The sequence below is a fragment of the Heloderma suspectum genome, chromosome 7, assembly GCF_057233095.1.
Source record: "Heloderma suspectum isolate Gila_16-S chromosome 7, 16-S_ref, whole genome shotgun sequence".
Classification (NCBI taxonomy): Eukaryota; Metazoa; Chordata; class Lepidosauria; order Squamata; family Helodermatidae; genus Heloderma; species Heloderma suspectum.
Window position 1 is genome coordinate 104,042,730 of NC_139464.1, and position 21,037 is coordinate 104,063,766.

Sequence of the window (21,037 nt, forward strand, 5' to 3'; positions counted from 1 at the left end):
TGATTTCCTTTAGGATGGACTGATTTGACCTCCTTGCTGTCCAGGGGACTCGTAAGAGTCTTCTCCAGCACCACAGTTTGAAAGCATCAATTCTTCGGCGCTCAGCCTTCCTTATAGTCCAGCTCTCACAGCCATACGTTACTCCTGGGAAAACCATAGCTTTGATTAGACGGACCTTTGTCGACAAGGTGATGTCTCTGCTTCTTACTATGCTGTCTAGGTTTGCCATAGCTTTCCTCCCAAGGAGCAAGCGTCTTTTAATTTCATGGCTACAGTCACCGTCTGCGGTGATCTTGGAGCCCAAGAAAGTAAAATCTGTCACTGCTTCCATTTCTTCCCCTTCTATATGCCAGGAAGTGATAGGGCCAGATGCCATGATCTTTGTTTTTTTAATGTTGAGTTTCAAACCAGCTTTTGCACTCTCCTCTTTCACCCTCAACAAGAGGCTCTTTAGATCCTCTTCACTTTCTGCCATTAGGGTGGTAACGTCTGCATATTGGAGGTTGTTGATAATTCTCCCGGCAATCTTAATTCCGACCTCTGATTCATCCAACCCGGCATTTCTCATGATGTACTCTGCATATAAGTTAAATAAGCAGGGTGACAATATGCAGCCTTGTCGTACTCCTTTCCCAATTTTGAACCACTCGGTTGTTCCATGTCCGGTTCTTACTGTTGCTTCTTGACCCTCGTACAGGTTTCTCAGGAGACAGGTAAGGTGGTCTGGTACTCCCATCACTTTAAGAATTTGCCACAGTTTGTTGTGATCCACACAATCAAAGGCTTTAGCGTAGTCAATGAAGCAGAAATAGACGTTTTTCTGGAATTCTCTTGCTTTCTCCATGATGCAGCGAATGTTGGCGATTTGATCTCTAGTTCCTCTGCCTCTTCGAAACCCAGCTTGTACTTCCGGTAGTTCTCGGTTCGCATACTGCTGAAGCCTAGCTTGTAGGATTTTGAGCATCACCTTGCTGGCATGTGAAATGAGCGCAATTGTGCGGTAGTTTGAACACTCTTTGGCGTTGCCCTTCTTTGGAATTGGAATGTAAACTGACCTTTTCCAGTCTTGTGGCCATTGTTGAGTGTTCCAAATTTGTTGGCATATTGAATGCAGCACTTTAACAGCATCATCTTTTAGGATCTTAAATAGCTCAGCTGGAATACTGTCATCTCCACTAGCTTTGTTGTTACTAATGCTTCCTAAGGCCCACTTGACTTCACTCTCGAGGATGTCCGGCTCAAGTTCAGTGACCGCACTATCATGGCTATCAAGGACATTACTATCATGGCTATCAAGGACATTAAGATCTTTCCTGTATAGTTCTTCTGTGTATTCTTTCCACCTCTTCTTAATCTCATCTGCTTCTGTGAGGTCCCTGCCTTCTTTGTCCTTTATCATGCCCGTCTTTGCACAAAACGTTCCCTTGAGGTCTCCAATTTTCTTGAAGAGATCTCTAGTCTTTCCCATTCTGTTGTTTTCCTCGATTTCCTTGCATTGTTCATTTAAGAAGGCCTTCTTGTCTCTCCTTGCTATTCTCTGGAACTCTGCATTCAGTTGGATATATCTTCCCCTTTCTCCCTTGCTTTTTGCTTCCCTTCTTTCCTCAGCTACTTGTAAAGCCTCATCAGACAGCCACTTGGCTTTCTTGCATTTCTTTTTCTTTGGGATGGATTTTGTTGCTGCCTCCTGAACAGTGTTACGGACCTCCGTCCATAGTTCCTCAGGCACTCTGTCTATCAGGTCTAATCCCTGAAATCTATTCCTCACCTCCACTGTATATTCATAAGGGATATGATTTAGGTCATACCTGAATGGTTTAGTGGTTTTCCCTACGTTCTTCAGTTTCAGCCGAAATTTTGCAAGAAGCAGCTCATGATCTGAGCCACAGTCAGCTCCAGGTCTTGTTCTTACTGACTGTATGGAGCTTCTCCATCTTTGGCTGCAAAGGACATAATCAATCTGATTTCGATATTGACCATCTGGTGATGTCCATGTGTAGAGTCGTCTCTTGTGCTGTTGGAAAAGAGTGTTTGCTATGATCAGCGTGTTCTCTTGGCAAAACTCTATTAGCTTTTGTCCTGCTTCATTTTGTACACCAAGGCCATGCCTGCCTGTTATCCCGGTGATTTCTTGACTTCCTACTTTAGCATTCCAGTCCCCTATGATGAAGAGGACATCTTTTTTTGGTGTTAGTTCTAGAAGGTGTTGTAGGTCTTCATAGAACCGATCAACCTCAGCTTCTTCGGCCTCAGTGGTTGGGGCATAGACTTGAATTACTGTGATGTTGAATGGTTTGCCTTGGATTCGTACTGAGATCATTCTCTCATTTTTGAGGTTGTACCCCAGTACTGCTTTTCCCACCTTTTTATTGACTATGAGTGCTACTCCATTTCGTCTAAGGGATTCTTGCCCACAATAGTAGATATGATGGTCACCTGAATTAAATTCGCCCATTCCTGTCCATTTTAGTTCGCTGATTCCCAAGATGTCAATGTTCAATCTTGCCATCTCATGTTTGACCACCTCCAGCTTACCTTGATTCATTGATCTAACATTCCAGGTTCCTAAACAATATTGTTCTTTACAGCATCGGATTTTCTTTTCACCACCAGACACATCCACAGCTGAGTGTCCTTTCGGCTTTGGCCCAGCCGCTTCACTCTTTCTGGCGCTACTTGGAAATACCCTCTGCTCTTCCCCAGTAGTATATTGGACACCTTCCGACCTGAGGGGCTCATCTTCCGGCGTCATCTCTTTTAGCCTTGTGATACGTTGCATGGGGTTTTCTTGGCAAGAATACTGGAGTGGGTTGCCATTTCCTTCTCCAGTGGACCACATTTTGTCAGAACTCTCTGCCATGACCTGTCCGTCTTGGGTGGCCCTGCACGGCATAGCTTATGGCTTCACTGAGTTACGCAAGCCCCTTCGCCACAACAAGGCAGTGATCCATGAAGGGGAATAAATTCCTTATTCCTTAATAAATAAGGTTGTTGCTAAGAAACCTCTCTGGGATGGCCACAATTGAAAAATTTCTCACATGTAGCAGAAGACATACTAATTATTTGAAAAATGTGAAAGGGAGACATTTGTAAGCTAGAAATGATGGAGTAGATGTGTATCCCCAAATGATTAAAGTACTTCCAGGTTGTGTACAAAGCTTAAATTTGGTAGGGACTTACCCCAAGGCATCCTAATTACTAGCAAAGTGGACTGTATTTACCTCTAACAGTCCAAACATTGACTGCTGCAGAAATATGAACTTGAAAATGACTTGAAAGGTGGAAATAATCACTTGTGCTAAACACATAGCTCAATTTTCACTATTCAGGGCTGGCCTGGAAAGGATTTGCTGGGGTCAGTAAGGTACCGTTAAATGACATTTTCTTGCCATTTATACATACCGTGAGGCATCATCTGGGAATTGTAGTACCTTCTGACCAACTCATTATGAAGAGCTTTGTTGCTGTATAACAAAGCCAAGTGCGCTAAGGTTACAGCAATTTGGAGTATTTTAGGTTGGGAGTCATATTCTGCCCTTTAAATGCTATGTAGCTCTGTATGATTAAGAGACTGAAATGTGAACATGATGGAGTCAGAAATGAATGAAGGAAAAACAAAGATTTTTCAGTAGCTGGAGCAAAAAAACATATTCTTAAGACGAGGGTTGTGAACTTAGTGTGGGGCGAAATTAGACACACATTAACTAGCAAAAATAATTGTAACATTGCTATTATCTGGAATAGAAATACAGAAGATAGTTAGTCTTCATCCATCAAAGTGCAAATGATTGGCCCGGGGGACTGGGATAAATTAAATATCCTTTCTGGATGTATAAAGTAGAGATGAAAGCAAAGGCCTTGGGGGTAAACTGTTCCTCCTAAGGGTCAGTAAAAGTACTCCAGTGCATATAGGAAGGGGAATGCTGGTGGTTTATGGAGTTGTTGTTGTTATTTGTCATATGTCTTGACCTATGAATAAATTAATAAACTCTTGTTTCTAAATACATATTCAGTTTGGCAATAAAAGCTGCTTTAGGCTACCATCCTATACCCACGCATCTGGGAGTAAGCCCCATTCAATTCAGTGAGACTTGCATCTGACATGTATGCAGTGGTGCTGCTACTACAGTATTCATTGTTTGTGCTTCAAATACTCTGAGTGTGGTGCTCTCTGCATGAGTGGCGTAGGTTCCACTCTTCCAGGCTACATCCTATGGTGTTGCTGAAATGTTTAAAGGCCTGGCATCCAAGGGGAAGGAGTGGCTATGGCATGACCCTTCCCACATGATTGTGAGCCCCTGATCCTAGGTGGGCATGCATGCAGCTGGCTCTGCCCATGTGGTGCTAGGCCTATAAATGTGACAGCATCACTGTAGAACAAAGCCACAGAAAAGTGGATCCCACTCCACTGCCAGAGGAGGTTTGGCTCACATTTGTCAAAAATGGAAATGTGGGGAAGTACTTGAACAGATATGCAAAGAGAATGCATGTTCAACATACATATCATATAAAGGTGGTATTCTAGAGCCAGGACCCTTGGTGTTCTACCTGTCGTGTTCTACCATGTTCAAGATCTGAAACTCATAATTTAATTACTTCCTTTTTTATGTCTATTTTTTATTTTTTTAAAAAAAGAAAAACAAAACACAACAACAACAGAAAAACAACAACAATACACATACACTAAAATATCTCTTAAGATTATAAGGTATCTACCTTTGGCTCCCCTTACACGACAAATGCTTATTATTATTTTTGTTCTCTAGTTCTTGTCTTAGTTGTATATCATACATTGAGTTCACAGACATTATCTCCTTTCTCCTAATTTTAACAACAGAAAAAAGAGAATCAACCATCTCAAAGTTCAAAATCCATATACATAGATATCATTTTCCTATTTCTTGTACAAATTCTATAAAAGGTTTCCAATCTAACATAAATGTAGTTGTTGACCCTTCTTTAATTATAATAGTAAGTTTTGCCATCTCTGCCAGTTCCATCATTTTCATGATCCGCTCGCTCACAGTTGGTATTGTTTCATTCTTCCACTTTTGTGCATACAATAACCTTGCAGCCGTTGTCATGTAGAAGAAGAGGGTTTCCTCCCTTCTGTTTTATGTGTTTATCTGTTAGTCCCAATAAAAAAGTTTCTGGCTTTAGTTCTATAGTAGTCTTTAATATTCTTTGAGCTAAAGACTGTATTCGTTTCCAAAATGTTTTAGCTTTTTTGCAAGTCCACCATAAATGCTAAAATGCTCCCTCTTGGTCTTCACATTTCTAACATTTTGCAGAAACAGCTTTATACATTTTAAACCATTTAGACATGTACCATCTATACATCGTCTTATAAAAATTCTCTTTAAGACTTGTACATAAAGTAAATTTTAAATCTTTTCCCCATGTATTTTCCCACTCTTCCATTGATATATTATGACCATTTTGTGCCCATTTTATCATACCATCTTTTACTTGTTCTTCCTCTGTCTCATACCGCAACAGTAATTTATACAATTTAGCAATAACCAATTTAATCACTTCCCATTGATGAGGCCAGATTAGTGATGGTCGGTCTGCCAATCATTGCTCAGCTACCATTTGTTGCTGCCCTTCAAAGAGCCCATAGAAAGTTGAATGCATAAGAGGGTTGGAAGGGGCTTCTAAGACCATGGAGTCCAACCCCCTGCTCAATGCAGGAATATTCTAAATTCCATTGCATTTGGAGCCCTCTCTTGTCTCCATGTCTGATGCTATTCCCCCCTTCTTTCTCACTCTTGCGTCTTAGTTCCTGGCTTTGCTTTCTGTTTCCAGGGCATCATTCTTCCACTTCCTTCTGGGTCTGTTCACTTTGTTGTGATGATGGTCTCCTGGCTTCCACCCAGTCCCATTTTCCTGAATCTTATTCTTTGAATTCTTAGTTCTTTGTACAGCTGGCCTTTGCCCCACTCATGTACACCTGCACTAATATCAGCAGCTTCCATTCTGTCATGGCCGCATGTGTAACCTGGGCACAAACCTCACCGCTCTGTACAGTTTAGTTAACTAGGTCATATTACATTGGATCGGGGGTGTTGCTAGGTTCTTAAAAGATCCAGGGCACAGGCCCATAACACACATTTGCATACATAGACACACACACACGCACACACATACAAGTCTAAGCACACGTCTTATACATATGTGTGTGGTGTGTGCATGCAGTGTGCTTGCGTGTGTGTATAGATTACATATATACATACATAAGAAGCGTGCACCGACCCCCCCACCCCAGACAAGAAACCTGCAAAGTTTCTGAAGCATATACATGCATGCAAATGTAGAATGACTGGAATTTATTTACATTTCACCAGAGTTAGCAACAGGGGAACATGGGTGGAAAGGTAAATACAGCACTCATGTCCTGCATGTGGGTTTTCCCGTTGGTATCTGGTTGGCCACTGTGTGAACAGAATGCTGGACTAGATGAACCTTGGTCTGATGCAGCATGGCTCTTCTTAAATATAGAGTGCTCTGAGCATGTGCAGAATGTTTTCCTTTCACCACTGGGCACTACCCCTACCAATTCTATTCCCCTCCATGCAACCATCCTTCCTCATCCTACCACCCTCCAGCAACTCTTCATAAAAACAGATTTCTTGTTTCATGCAACTCCTTTCTACCTCCTCCTTGTTATGCACACACTCTCATTGTATCTTCCTCCCCGTAATGTCATTTGTGCCAAGACTTCACCAGGATTCAGCCGATAAGTCTATTTTCAAAACTAGGGTTAAGTTATGGAGAAACTCTGAGCATGTACTAAGTGCCTTTCCCTCACCAATGAAGCTAGAGTTCATGCAAAAACAAAACCCACAAAGGACAAAACATGCATAGGACTGAGCTGAAAGGGTAGTCAATTCATCAGACGGAATTGGGTAGGCACTGTGTTAAGCTTGCAGTACCATGCTCACAACTCAGGACTTATTTCTGAGTAAACATGCAGAACATCAAGGTGCAACCCTCCCTGCAAAAGTAACTTGTGCTGGAATCCTATGCACATTTTCCTGAGGGTAAGCCTCATTAAACATAATGGGACTTCTCAGTAGGCATACATAAGATTGCATAAATTAGCAATATTTATCTCCCCTCCACTTAAAAACAAACCCCAAACTCCTATTTTTTAATTCAGGCTTTCTGTTCATAGGAACATAGGAAACTGCCTTGTACTGAGTCAGACCCTGGGTCCATCTAGCCCAGTACTGTTGACACTGACTGGCAGCAGCGGCTTTCCAGGGTTTCAGGCAGGATTCCTTCGTAGCCCTACCTGGAGATGCTGGGGATTGAACCTGGGACCTTCTGCATGCCAAGCATGCACTCCACCACTGAACTATAGCCCTTCCTATTGCCAGATAATAGCAACTGACAAACAAAACAGCCCCAGATTGGTTCCTCTGCAACCATGTGAACCCACTCTTCTCAAAGACTTGAGTGAGGAGAAGGAGAAAAACCAACCCTCTTGTTGTATAAAACAAGATACTTTATACTGTTTGTATAAAGTCAAATACAGTTCAGAACTTCTCTTGCCCGCCGAAGAGAAGTTTCTTTAAGAATTCCCCAAGATATTATCTGGGTGGAATAAAGAAGAGAAAGGAAGGACAGGACAGGACAGGACAGGATAGGGGAGGGAAGAAGAAAAGAAGCATGGTGATTGGAAATGTGCGTGGGGTTGGGGGGTAGAGAGAATTCCCTAAGCCAAGCGGCTCCTTTCAGAGAAGTGGTACTTCAGAGGAATTTTGGAGGCTGTGGAGGGTTCGTAAGGATTGCACGTACTTAAATTAACTTTATGAGGTGAGGTGGCTAAGGGTCTCTTCTAGCTTTTTAAAAACTGTAGAACCTATTTAAAAGCCCCAGCAGTTTCTCGATCATGACGCCACATAGTCCTAACCCTCCCTTTGGGATTATTTGAGTCCTATGGCTATTTAGGATAAATTAAAGTGGAGGGGGAGATTGGATCCTTTGCTGTACTGAAGTGACTAAACTTCTGCAGAAGCCAAAGGTTCCAGTTTGGGGCAGTAAAATCAGATGCCATGTGAAATACCAGTATTTCTTATGGAGCTCTTTCTTCCCTTCCTTCTCCCTCTTCAATATTTCATTGCAGGCAAGCTCCCAACAGTGGGCATGTAAGAGCAGAAAAGAAAAGTAGGGGGAGAGAGGTTTTTTGCACCTCAAAAAAAACCCTACACCAGAGATTAGGGATATTGACCTCCTAATGGTCACCTTAAACAATTTTTTATTAGGATCCCTAATGCCCTGGGTGGATTGACAGTTTTTACTTTTTGTTTTAGACTTTGAGAAAAGGAAACTTTATGCATGGCTAGCCAAAAGCCACTGGATCTAACTGTCTGAAATTTGGTAGGTTCAGTCAGCTTCATAGGGCCTGCCAGGTCCCCAAATTCCATAAATTTATGTGGAAGCACAAAAACGTTATAGCTCTTTACTTTGACAGATTTCCTTGGAAAAAGCAAATTTTACCTGTGGCTAGCACAAAGGCCACTAGACCTAACTGTCTGAACTTCGGCAGGCTCAGTCATCTCTATAGGGGCTGCCAGGTCCCCATGCACGTATGTGGAAGCACAAAAAAAATATAGCTCTTTGCTTTGACATATTTTCTTGAAAAGAGCAAAATTTACCTGTGACTAGCACAAAAGCCACTGGAACGAACTGCCTGGAATTTGGCATATTCACTCAGCTCCATGGGGGCTACCAAGCATCCAAATTTCATGTATTTGTCATACATACTAAAAAAAGTTATGGCCATGTTTGTTTTCCAATGCAAGCCTATGGGAAAATGTAAAAAAAAAAAAGGCAATTAAGACAGCTCAAAAGATCCGGGGCATAACTCAAAAAAAGCATCCAGGGCTCATGCCCAGGTGGGCATTCTCCTAACGATGCCCCTGCATTGGATGACAATGGGGGATGTCATTGTCACTGAACTTTCATAAACTTTAGAAAGCTCCACAAATTCTTAAGACCTAACCTTTTCTGTCCATCCACCATCCGTCCACCCATCTGTCCATCTGTGATGTTTATATTCCACTCTATAAACTTAAGGTAGCAAACACACACAAATAAGGTTTAAAACAACAATGATAAATAATACAATACATATTTAAATGTTCTCACCATAAATAAAATCTAAAATGCTTGGGAGAAGAGAATTGTCTTTGCCTGGTGCTAAAAAGGTATCAGTGTGGGTGCTAGGTGAACCTCCTTGGGGAGGGCATTCCAAAAATGGGGAGCTATAACTGCAAAAGTCTTGTGGCCACCCACCAAACTTCATTTGGCAAGGGCATCCAAAGGAGAGCCTCTGAAGATTGGGGCTTTGGCGACTGGGTGGCATAGAAATGTAAGTAAGTAATATCTAAGGGGCTGGTCAGGTACATATTATGAAGACGTTCCTTTAGATACTCTGGCCTGAAGCTGTATTTACCTTCTTCAAATGAGGCTCTATATTAGGAAGGAGAGTTGAGGCGCTGAGAACAAAAATCCAAACATAAATACTAAGGTAAGATCACAATATTGCCAGGGCCTCTGTGAATCCACCTATGTCCCAGTGCTGCAACCATTTTAGACCTTGTTCCATCCATGTATCTCATCCTGTTCTTCACTGCGCACTCTCAGTCTAAGAGAGCTTGCATCTGTAGCATCCTCAGGGTCTGCCTAGATCCCTGTTTCCCCTTTTCCTGATACAAGATGTTGATGCTGGGATAACTGTACACACCAGGCTTCAGCAGCCCTCAGCCACACAGTCTGCTGTGATAGTCAAAGGCTTTACCTTGTGGGTGAAATGTCACTGCCATCTGCTGTATGTTGCTTATCATGGTGCTGAGAGGAATGTATAACTCTGAAATTAATGAGGGCTGGCTTCAGGATTTTAGCCCCCACCCACCACCCACTGCAAGGAACTATCCAAGGGACCCCCTGGCTGTCTTTGGGGCCTGGCAACTGTCCCTGCCTTGCTGTCTTCTAGACCAAGCAATATACATCATAGAACATAGAGTTAGAAGGAGCCTTGGAGATCATCAGTTGTTCACTTTGGTACTGGGGAGAATTTCCTTCCCAACTATGAATAAAGATGCTGTTAAAGGCTGGGTTACCAGTTGTTCAGATACGTCGTCATAGCAGGAAAATGACAGTCTGAACTCCGCCCTGTTCTGAAACAGTCATATATAGGAAGAGGCTGACAGAGCAGAATAATCTTCCTTGCCCTCCATCCACTATACCAGCCCAGTGTTAATGGGGATAATAGCCTGTTGGTCATTTGGCTGTCCTTGGATGATGAGTAGATTCCATCAGGGAACTGATGTGCCCGTCCTTCACTTCTGGCACTTCCTCACTGGACTAATAGGCACACGTTCCAACATCTAGAGACATAAATTCTGCTGGTGACGCCTGGGTCTGGCCCTGATCTCTGATGTTCACTAGCTGAAGATGTGCCCTTCCCAATTCCTGACTGTGTAGTCTGGGCCAGGACTTTGAATCCTGGATTGAAGCACCATTCATTTTCTTCTTCTGCAGATGGAGTTAGCGGTGGCTCCGCTCTGCAGGCGGGTGTCTGATCTGGGAAAGTCCTACAGACTCTTAAGGTCATTCAGGTAAGTGATGTTTTAGGAAGGTTTCTAACTGCTGGCAACATGATTTGAATTTTTTCATTAAATGAAGTTGCCGACTTCTCGTTTGTTTAATTAAAACCTTCTGGCAGCATCACATGTAAATTACCAACAAATTAGTGTGTTTTTCCTTTAACGTTTTATTCAGAGCGTGACTATGACTTGGAGAATTTTGTCATGCAAATGTCAGCTAAATTGTACCTTTTTGCTTTTGTTTTTGATCTCAGTTCTTACAATAATGAGCTGTGTAGTCACACTAGGGGTTTCCCCACCCCTGAAAACAGAATTTAAGATGCAGTGTTGGGGGATTATTTAATTAAAATAATAGGCTGTTACTACAAGTGATCACCTACCAAATTCAATAATAGAGGAGCATGAAGAATAGAATGCAAAGCAGCAGACAACTGCATGGGAAGGAACAGACTGTTTTTCAGATGCTTTTTTTCCTATTAGCACAGTGTAAATAAAATAGAAGCCCATTCTTGGCTTCTGTCTGTTTGTGGACAGATAGTTATGGCTTTGATTCTCAGGGGTTCCAATAGAGTTCTGTGTCACAAAATAAATAAACTGTGATAAGACTCATTGCTACGGGAGGGGCAAAATCCTCCTGCCACCAAGAAACGGGGGCCACCAGGGTTCATGCCCATTCTGATGGTATTTATGCCTTTACTTTTTCCTGTATCAGTCAGTGGTTGGGTGGCCATGTGTCCTGCTGTACAGAGGACAGCCCTTTGTTTGAAAATGTGCCCTTTTTGAAGGACAGTCCAATCCAAGTCTGGTTTAAAGATAAAGAACCCTAAGAAAGGAGAGCAGGGACTTTGAAGTTGCCCATCCACAGTTAGCACCTAGACAGCAGGCACACTGGTCACCTGGACACACTCTTCACCACTATGGTGAGATGTATTCTATTACTATTTAAATTACAGTAATTATTTCTAAATGTGTATCTATACATATGAATTAGCAAATGTAAATTTCTGCAAATCTGTCTTCTCTTGGTTGTATGTAAGTGGCCACCTTAATGAATGACTGTCATTCATGCCTATGGGAAAAAGTAAAGTGCTGGATATAGGGACACTGTTGTTGTGATGACCTTGGTCTGTTGTAAGGTTATCTGAGGGTTGTTTAACCATCAGAAAAGTCATGTCACCTGGGTTTGGACGACACAACGAGCCATGGCAACCACATACTGGAGGTTGAATATTCAAAATGGCCGCTGTCACACGCCAGAACCCACTGTGGCTTCACTGAGCCACAATGGGCTGCTATGTGATTGTGCAAACCAGCCCAGTATGTGGTCCAGGCTGCAGCAAGAAAGAACCACAGAGGAGGCGCAAGAAAGACCATCTATTCCCCATGACAGGCATTTTGTTACTAAATGATATGTGAGCAATATTTTTTCCTTGTGCTTTTTTCTCCCCTCAGACCAATGTTGTTCCAGACTAGCGAGCATATTGCCAACAGCCCAGCTGTGGGAGAAATCATTCCATTCAGTACTGTTATACAGTTCTTATTTACAAGAGCGCCACCAGAATTAAAATCCCCATTCCAGGTAATGAGGTTGAACAATATTTTCTTCTAGATATTACATCAACAGGGAAAAAACACTGCTCTCTCACGGTCAGCACCAGCGCTGTGATGGCAGCCTACGTTCAAACTGCAGCTTTTTGGTTTTGATTTTATAAGTTCATGGCAGAAGGAGGTCGCAGGAGTTTTACATTCTATTTATCTTCTGGCAGTAGAAAAGAAGTGATGTTTGTAAATATACAGTCAGGGCCAGAAGTATTGGAACAAGGACAACTGTTTTGGCAGTTGGCCTCTGTACACCACCACATTGAAGTTGAAAGGAAACACACCCAGGTGGGAGTGAAGTCAGGACTTTCAGCTGTAATTCAAGGGGTGTGACAAAAGTGGGGCACTAACCATTCAGGAAGGACAGCCAATGGCATACACCCCCCCCCCATTGTTGGTGGCCCATAAGTAATGGAACGAATGGCTGGCAAGCAGCTGCATGGCCAGGTGTGGCCTGTTTCCTGGGTACCGCATGACCAATCAAGCAGAGAAAAGGCCTGGAGGTGGTTCTGAGTGTTACATTTGCATTTGGTAGCTGTTCACTGGAACTCCCAACATGAGGTCCAAAGAGGTGTCCATGCAGTGAAGGAGGCCATCATTAGGCTGAGGAAACAACATAGACCCATCAGAGAGATAGCAAAAACAGTGGGAGTGGCCAACACAAGAGTTTGGAACATCCTGAAAAAGAAGGAATTAACTGGCAAGCTCAGCAACAGCAAAAGGCCTGGCAGACTACGGAAGACAACTAAAGTTGATGACTGCAGAATTCTGCTCATGGGGAAGAGGAACCCTTTCACAACATCTAGCCAAGTCAAGAATGCTCTTGCGGAGGTAGGCATGTCATCGTCAACATCTACAGTCAAGAAACGACTTTATGGATATAAATACAGAGGCTTCACAACAAGGTGCAAACCACTGGTAACGCTCAAAAACAGACAGGCCAGATTAGACTTTGCCAGCAAACACCTAAAAAAGCCTGCCCAGTTCTGGAATAAGATTCTTTGGACTGATGAAGCCAAGATTAACTTGTACCAGAATGATGGGAAGAGAAAAGTATGGAGAAGGAAAGAAACAGCTCATGATCCAAAGCATACCACATCATCTGTCAAACATGGTGGAGGCAGTGTTATGGCTTGGGCATGTATGGCTGCCAATGGAACCGGGTCACTGGTGTTTATTGATGACCTGACTGCTGATAAAAGCAGCAAGATGAATTCTGAAGTGTATAGGGCTATACTTTCTGCTCAGATTCAGCCAAATGCTGCCAAACTGATAGGACGCCGCTTCATATTGCAAATGGATCATGACCCAAAACATACAGCAAAAGCTACCCAAGAGTTTTTCCAGGCAAAGAAGTGGGATCTTCTTCAATGGCCAAGTCAGTCACCAGATCTTAACCCAATAGAGCATGCTTTTCACTTACTGAAGACAAGACTGAAGGCCAAAAGACTCATAAACAAGCAGCAGCTGAAGGCAGCTGCAGTAAAGGCCTGGCAAAGCATCTCGAGGGAGGAAACTCAGCATTTGGTCATGTCCATGGGTTCCAGACTTCAGGCAGTCATTGACTGCAAAGGATTTTCATCCAGGTATTAAAGGCAATCCTTCAGTTTGAAATGATGTTGGTTTGTTCCATTACTTATGAGCCCCCAATGATGGGGGGGGGTGTATGCCACTGGCTGTCCTTCCTGAATGGTTAGTGCCCCACTTTTGTCGAACCCCTTGAATTACAGCTGAAAGTCCTGACTTCACTCCCACCTGGGTGTGTTTCCTTTCAACTTCAGTGTGGTGGTGTACAGAGGCCAACTGCCAAAACAGTTATCCTTGTTCCAATATTTCTGGCCCTGACTGTAAGCTGTTATAGAGGCAGGCCGTGGCCTGTACCTCTAAGAGTGAAACATATTAATTCCCCTGTTGTTCGGTTCTGCATTAATAATTTGTAAATCAAAATGCAACAGCAAAATAGTGTTTGGAAATACTGGAAAGTATGTAAAGATCACATAAATCTAGGGTGCTTCCAGATGGAGGTCTCCTAGCGCTAATAATCAAAAGGCATTGTGCAGCCATTCTGTCTTTCCCTCCTTATCAGATTCTTTTTTCCGGTAAGAGAAAAGACAGAAGAGGCAGTGGGAAAACATGGGAGGGTTACAAAAGAAAGACACCAACATCTAGACCTCTTGTAAAATTCCGGGTTTGAGGCAGGACAATTGTACAATAAAAGCTTCATGTGGAAGCCCCCCTAGAGTTAACAGTAGCATAAAACTAAAACAAACATAGAGCAAAGTAAAACAGGTTTAATCCAGCTGTAAGCAAAATCTAGTTGAGGCCCATTCAGTGGCCACTTAATTTATTCTGAGCTGTTCTTCCACACCGTTCCAGCACAGTTACGTAGAGCTGAACAAATGGCTTGTGGGAAACTGTATTGGCCCCAGGAGCATAGCCAAGTCATTTATAGTTAGAGAGGCCTACAGATCCATAATGCTTGTTTACTTTCATTATTGATGCAATTCCCTTGCTAGTAAGCCTCTGAGCATGTGAAGATGATTCAAAGAGCCGATAACAGCCTTCTCAGGACATTCGTTGCTAATGAGGAGGAAGCCTTATCAGGCCATGCCTGAGAAGCAGAGTTTGTTTACCTTAAAGCTGCAGGTGTCTATGCTTGAGAACCAAGTGCTGTTAGCCTACGCTGAGAATGAACGCTAGGGGCGCGTGCTGCTGAAATGCTGCTTATTGCTAACCTGTAGAGTATAAGACCCATTGTATCCAGTGGGTTGGGGTTCAGAGAAGCTGTCTGATCATTGGGTATGCCTGTGTGCTGTAAGTTACCCAATAAAGTCTCCTTGTAAGTAAACCTTTGAGTCTGATTTATCACTATCTTGGCACCTCTAACCTAAGAGTTCAACACCCACGGCCAGGGTAATACAGAAACAATTGCTGTTAAAGCCCCATGCTATTAAGCATCGTACTGTGAACGGCTACCGCTAGCAAATTGTCTGACATTTCCTAAAGATTTCTATGACATGTAAGCTATCTGCTTGTATTATGATATATACCAGTTGCTGGCATTCACTTTTGTTTAGTATGTGAAAATGTGAGGGGTGTGTTTTGAGTATATGCGTAACTTATAGAAACCTTATCTATTTTTATTTATTGCCCATAAAAGAGAGCGGAATGGACCATTGCCCGTTATTCTCGGTGGCTTGATGACCATCCATCTGAGAAGGACAGGCTCATTTTAATACGGTAAAAAACGTTTTAGTTTTCAGTTGGGTTAAGAGATTTTCCAGTATTTCAACTTGGAAGCCATGATCTTTCTTGTCTGTTATTGATGGCCTGTGCATCATGCTGTCCCCTGTCTAATTGTGTGGGCTTTAGTGTACATTTTAAACCAAACTTGCTGTAAATGTTATGGTTTACTAAAGACAGTTATAACTGCATTGGTTTCAGGGAATAAATTACTCCAGACCAGCAAGGTGATATTTTTTAGAACATCCTTTAGTGTAGGAGTAAGTTGGCTTCCAAACCACACAGGACTCTCTTTTGGTATCTCTTCGGGAAATTCAGATATTTTGTATACATCTACTCCAAGAGAAATTGGTCTAATTAAAACGATACAATCTTACTTATTTTGTAGTTGACAGTGGATTCAACTACTTGTATTGCATGATCATTCCCTGTGCAAAACTGGCTCTATTGTATGTTGTAAGTAATGCAATGGCTCTTGGCTGCAATTCTAGGAATGTAAACTGGAACATTCTACTGAAGTCCGCGGGACTTTTTTCCAAGTTAAGTAGGTCTAGGATCAAGTTGTTTGGTTTTCTGGAGTGAAGAAAACCAAAAAGGGGAGAAAGGGTATTTCGTGAGCAAGGTATATGAAACAAAGGAAAAACACTCTCTCTCTCTCTCTCTCTCTCTCTCTTAAGCACATAAAAGAAACAAAAGAAATGTTTATTTCACAGAATGTGAGCACTTAGAAAGAGCAATACAAGTAGCAGTTATTAGTATTCTTATACAACCTATGTCAGAGGGGCAAAGGCATTTCTGAGTGCCTATTTAGGTAGGAGTGTGGCGGGGTGGCGGTGTTGCTTTACAGACCTAAAAGTAAGTGTGCGTGTCCCTGCCCACTCCCAGCTAGCTTCATTTTGGGGTATTGGGCAGCCAATGCAACACATGGTTTGTTGGGCATTTTGTTACGCTACAAGTGTTCAAGAAGCTTTGCTAATGGTCGTGTGTATCCAAGTAGGATTTGCATTATTCATTTTTCTTGTGCTTACATTGCATTTGGCAAACTGTCCTACTAAACAGGACGGCTAGAGAACTATTCAGACATGAGCTGGGTAGAAACAAGAGATCAACACATAATTAAAATAGTTGAATGTCATAATACTCCAAATGGATGTAGTTTTGTCATTAAGTCGCTACTGGTGGGTGAAAGAATTTCATTAGAAACTGCTGCACAGTTTCTAATAAATATTTCTATTTCTATAGAATATTACTATGGTGAAATATATTCCTGCCTTCAGATTCTAATGACCTTCTGTTTCAGGGGTCAGTTACTTAAAATATTTGTTTGCAGTGCTGCTGCAGACAAGACTGGTTAAAATCTCAGCTTGGATTTTCTTTGTAAACTTTTTAGAGTAGGAGCCAGTCGCTTATGTGATATTGTTAAAGTTCCTTGCACATTAATGGTACTGTAGTGATGTTTGCAGACATGGATAATTAATGGATACTGTCTCCAAGGAGGGGCTGCCACTCAGGGCAGATCCCTGGCATCTGCCATTCAAGGCTCTCAACGAGCAGGATCGGGGAAAGAGACTCTGGCTGAGACCTGGGAGAGTGGCTCCCAGGCACAGTAGGCAATGCTGGCCTCAGTGGGGGATTTCTCACCTTGATCATGCTTTGTTTTCATTTTGGGACCTGTTTAACTCTGCTGAAGTTTACAAATGTAGATCTAATTCTGGACCAGTGAACTAACTTAGGGGTTCTTCTTCTTGTATTGGGTTCTATGGCACTTGTAGTGAGCAAAGTGATTAACAGTCCTTATTAAGAGCTGGACTGGCTTCAGTTTTCATGTTGAAATGTGCATTTCCTGGGCATTGAACAGGCATGCAAATGACATGGAGATCTTAAAGTGTTTTTAGATTTTTCATCCAAATCCTGGACAGCAAGCACTGTTCGGAGGGAGCGTGCAAAACCGCCAAAGGCTGGGCTTGTTTGTTTTTAATGTTTCTGGGAACCAGTGCAACCCATGAGTAAGGTCCCTGAGCCTTGGGTTCACTTCAAAACACATATTGGGAGAGTTGTTGTTTTTTAAGAAAAGCAAAACCTAAGTAGTTTTGGCTCAACTTTGCTCTGCTGACAACAACCTTGCATGGCAGGTGACTATTCTCTCTGGCAAAGAATGGAAGTGGATAGAAACTTAACCAAGGAGATTAAGGCTGAGCCATCTCTCTTTGGCTGGCTGAAATGCAAATATAATAGCCATCTTCCTTATACCACTGCTTCTCACCAGAACTATTTGAGAATGTTTGTATTAAGACAACAAATCGTGAAGATGATAAAGTGCCCTCTCCTGTACAGTCTTCCAGCTAGTTTACAATTTCAGCTCAGAAGTTGGCAGTGTGGAAAGAACTGAGAAATGCCTGGGATATTTGGCAGTAGTCCATATTGTGATGTCTCCTCTTTACTGACTGGCTAAATCCGTCATGCAGCTGGATCTGGCAAGGTTGTATAGAAATGAAAATCCAACATTTTCAACTATCCTATTCCCACAAACAGAGATCAAGCTTTCTTTCTGATATGGAAAAGGGATAACATTTGGTGGATTCTGAAGCTATTTTTGACTATGCAGCATGATGTTTCAAAGCGGTTGAAGTTAAAGATAAATTCAACCCCACCCCAACCTTGCCAACCACACTGGAAGCTTATACTGCATTGTGGGTAAGGGTTTGTTCCATCCCCAGGGCTCATGTGCCTCTGCTAGGTCAAGCAAAAATAGTGCCGGCCACTCATATTACAAAATGGCTCACTGCAATTTGCTGGTAAGAATGTGGGATATATAAACAAAAGCAAACCATCCAAGCAGCCAAAATATCACCTCTAGTTCATAAAATGCTTAATTGCTAGCAAGCTATTATGGTTGATTTGTCTGAGTAGGCGCTAATACAACTTGAAATGACATCTCTTAAGTGTACTCCTCTCACCCACTTCAAACTGGGCTCTTGACTCTTCCACTGTTGTTTTCATATACAGTAGCTTTTGTAATTATTTAAATTAAATGAACAGAGGCTAAAACTAGGGTATTTTACATACAGTATAATTGTCTACTTAGACAGTTACCACAAATTTCTTCCCCTCCTTCCAGTGTTTGACTTCGATGTTTCTGTTTTTTTTAAATTATCTTTTGGTCCCATGCCTGCTAAATTGATGTTAATCCTGTATTATGGGAGCATTAATGGAGTTTCCCCCCTCCACTCTAAAGGTTTGTTTTACTTCTGTAAACCTCAAGGTTTCCCTGAGCCTCCTAATATGTCACTTTTGTGAATGGTGTTTTCTTTACAAGAATATCCATGCTCAGAGAATGATTTAGATATACAGGTTCATTTCACATGCCAGCAAGGTTATGATCAAAATCCTACAAGCTAGGCTTCAGCAGTATGTGAACCAAGAACTACCGGAAGTACAAGCTGGGTTTCGAAGAGGCAGAGGAACTAGAGATCAAATCGCCAACATTCGCTGGATCATGGAGAAAGCAAGAGAATTCCAGAAGAATGTCTATTTCTGCTTCATTGACTACGCTAAAGCCTTTGATTGTGTGGATCATAACAAACTCTGGCAAATTCTTAAAGAGATGGGGGTACCAGACCACCTCACCTGTCTCCTGAGAAACCTGTACGAGGCCCAAGAACCAACAGTAAGAACCAGACATGGAACAACCGATTGGTTCAAAATTGGGAAAGGAGTATGACAAGGCTGCATATTGTAGCCCTGCTTATTTAACTTATAGGCAAGAGTACATCATGAGAAACACCGGGTTGGATGAATCACAGCTCGGAATTAAGATTGCCGGGAGAATTATCAACAACCTCAGATACGCAGATGATACCACCTTAATGGCAGAAAGCGAAGAGGATCTAAAGAGCCTCTTGTTGAGGGTGAAAGTGGAGAGTGCAAAAGCTGGTTTGAAACTCAACATTAAAAAAACAAAGATCATGGCATCTGGCCCCATCACTTCCTGGCATATGGAAGAGGAAGAAATGGAAGCAGTGACAGATGTTATTTTCTTGGGCTCCAAGATCACCGCAGACGGTGACTGTAGCCATGAAATTAAAAGACGCTTGCTCCTGGGGAGGAAAGCTATGACAAACCTAGACAGCATAGTAAGAAGCAGAGACATCACCTTGTCGACAAAGGTCCGTCTAATCAAAGCTATGGTTTTCCCAGTAGTAACGTATGGCTGTGAGAGCTGGACTATAAGGAAGACTGAGCGCCGAAGAATTGATGCTTTCGAACTGTGGTGCTGGAGAAGATTCTTACGAGTCCCCTGGACTGCAAGGAGGTCAAATCAGTCCATCCTAAAGGAAATCAACCCTGACTGCTCATTGGAAGGACAGATACTGAAGCTCAATATTTCGGCTACCTAATGCGAAAAGTCACTGGAAAAGACCCTGATGCTGGGAAAGATTGCAGACAAAAGGAGAAGGGGACGGCAGAGGATGAGATGGCTAGATAGCATCACCGATGCAATGAATATGAACTTGAGCACACTCCGGGAGACAGCGCAGGACAGGAAGGCCTGGCGTGCTATGGTCCATGGGGTCACGAAGAGTTGGACATGACTTAACGACTGAACAACAAATGCAGGTTTGTCCAGAAGCCAATGGATAAATAATGCAGCCTGAAAGTTCTGACTAGTGTCATATTTTGGACCGTGTTACTCCTTTGTTATACCAACTCCACTGGCTTCCAGCCCATTTCTAGCCACAGTTCAAAGTGCTGGTTATTACCTTTGAAGTCCTAAACAGGACCAAGGTACGTAAAGGACTATCTTCTCCCATATGATTCTGCCTGTCCAGAGGTCAGTGATGAAGTTCTTCTGTACATCTCCATTACCTTCTGAGGTTCCACTGGTGGGAATGTGCAGAACGGCCTTTTTGCTTGAAGCATTCAGAAACTCTCTGTCCCAGGAGATTGGCTTGGCTTCCTCCCTATGTTTTGGTACTGTCTGAAGGCTCTTGTTGTTTAAACAACCTTTTGGCTAGTCTTCTGCTTGCCCTGAATTTATGGTTTTGACTGTCTTATTTGATGTATTTATATCTTTTTTTCTATTGCTTTATGATTTATCCTTATTTTACAAGTGGGACTTGCAACAAAACGTTGCAGTATATCTTTGTCCCCTAACAAGAGTGATCCTTTTCATGGTTCCAGGCAACCAGGCAACCATGCCCTTCTGTAGTTACTTCACTCAACATTCTGTGGTTCCTGGCTGTTTGGTGGGTTTTTAAAAAAAATTTACAAACATATGTGTTTTCTGCATACCTAAAGAAGTCACCCAAGTGTATAGAATCAACTTTATTTTGAAAAGGCCGTTTCACTTCCTGATATGCACTTGACCACCTGAGATAACTATCAGAGGGAAGTAGGACATGAAACAAAACATTGCAGTATATTCCTTCTCCTGTTGTGTTTTTGTTCATGGCCCCAGACAGCCTGGAAGTAGTGCTTCCATGAATGTTGTGGTGCTGTTCAGGAGTGAGTTTTATTGGGGAAGGGATAAAGGGCACCATAGTTAGTGGGGAACGGATAAAGGGCACCAGGTTTGAGGC

The 21,037-nt window shown here is 42.4% G+C and overlaps 1 protein-coding gene across 2 annotated transcripts in view; it reads left to right on the plus strand.

Annotated features, from left to right (window-relative positions):
* The window catches only part of COG5 (component of oligomeric golgi complex 5), a 238,313-nt gene that overhangs the window by 214,563 nt on the left and 2,713 nt on the right, over nt 1-21,037 (plus strand). For both annotated transcript variants that reach the window (XM_084811049.1, XM_084811051.1), the window contains 3 exons: nt 10,552-10,628; nt 12,069-12,195; nt 15,376-15,455. In XM_084811049.1, the coding sequence (XP_084667175.1) occupies nt 10,552-10,628; nt 12,069-12,195; nt 15,376-15,455 (284 nt within the window). The remainder of the gene's footprint in view (nt 1-10,551; nt 10,629-12,068; nt 12,196-15,375; nt 15,456-21,037) is intronic.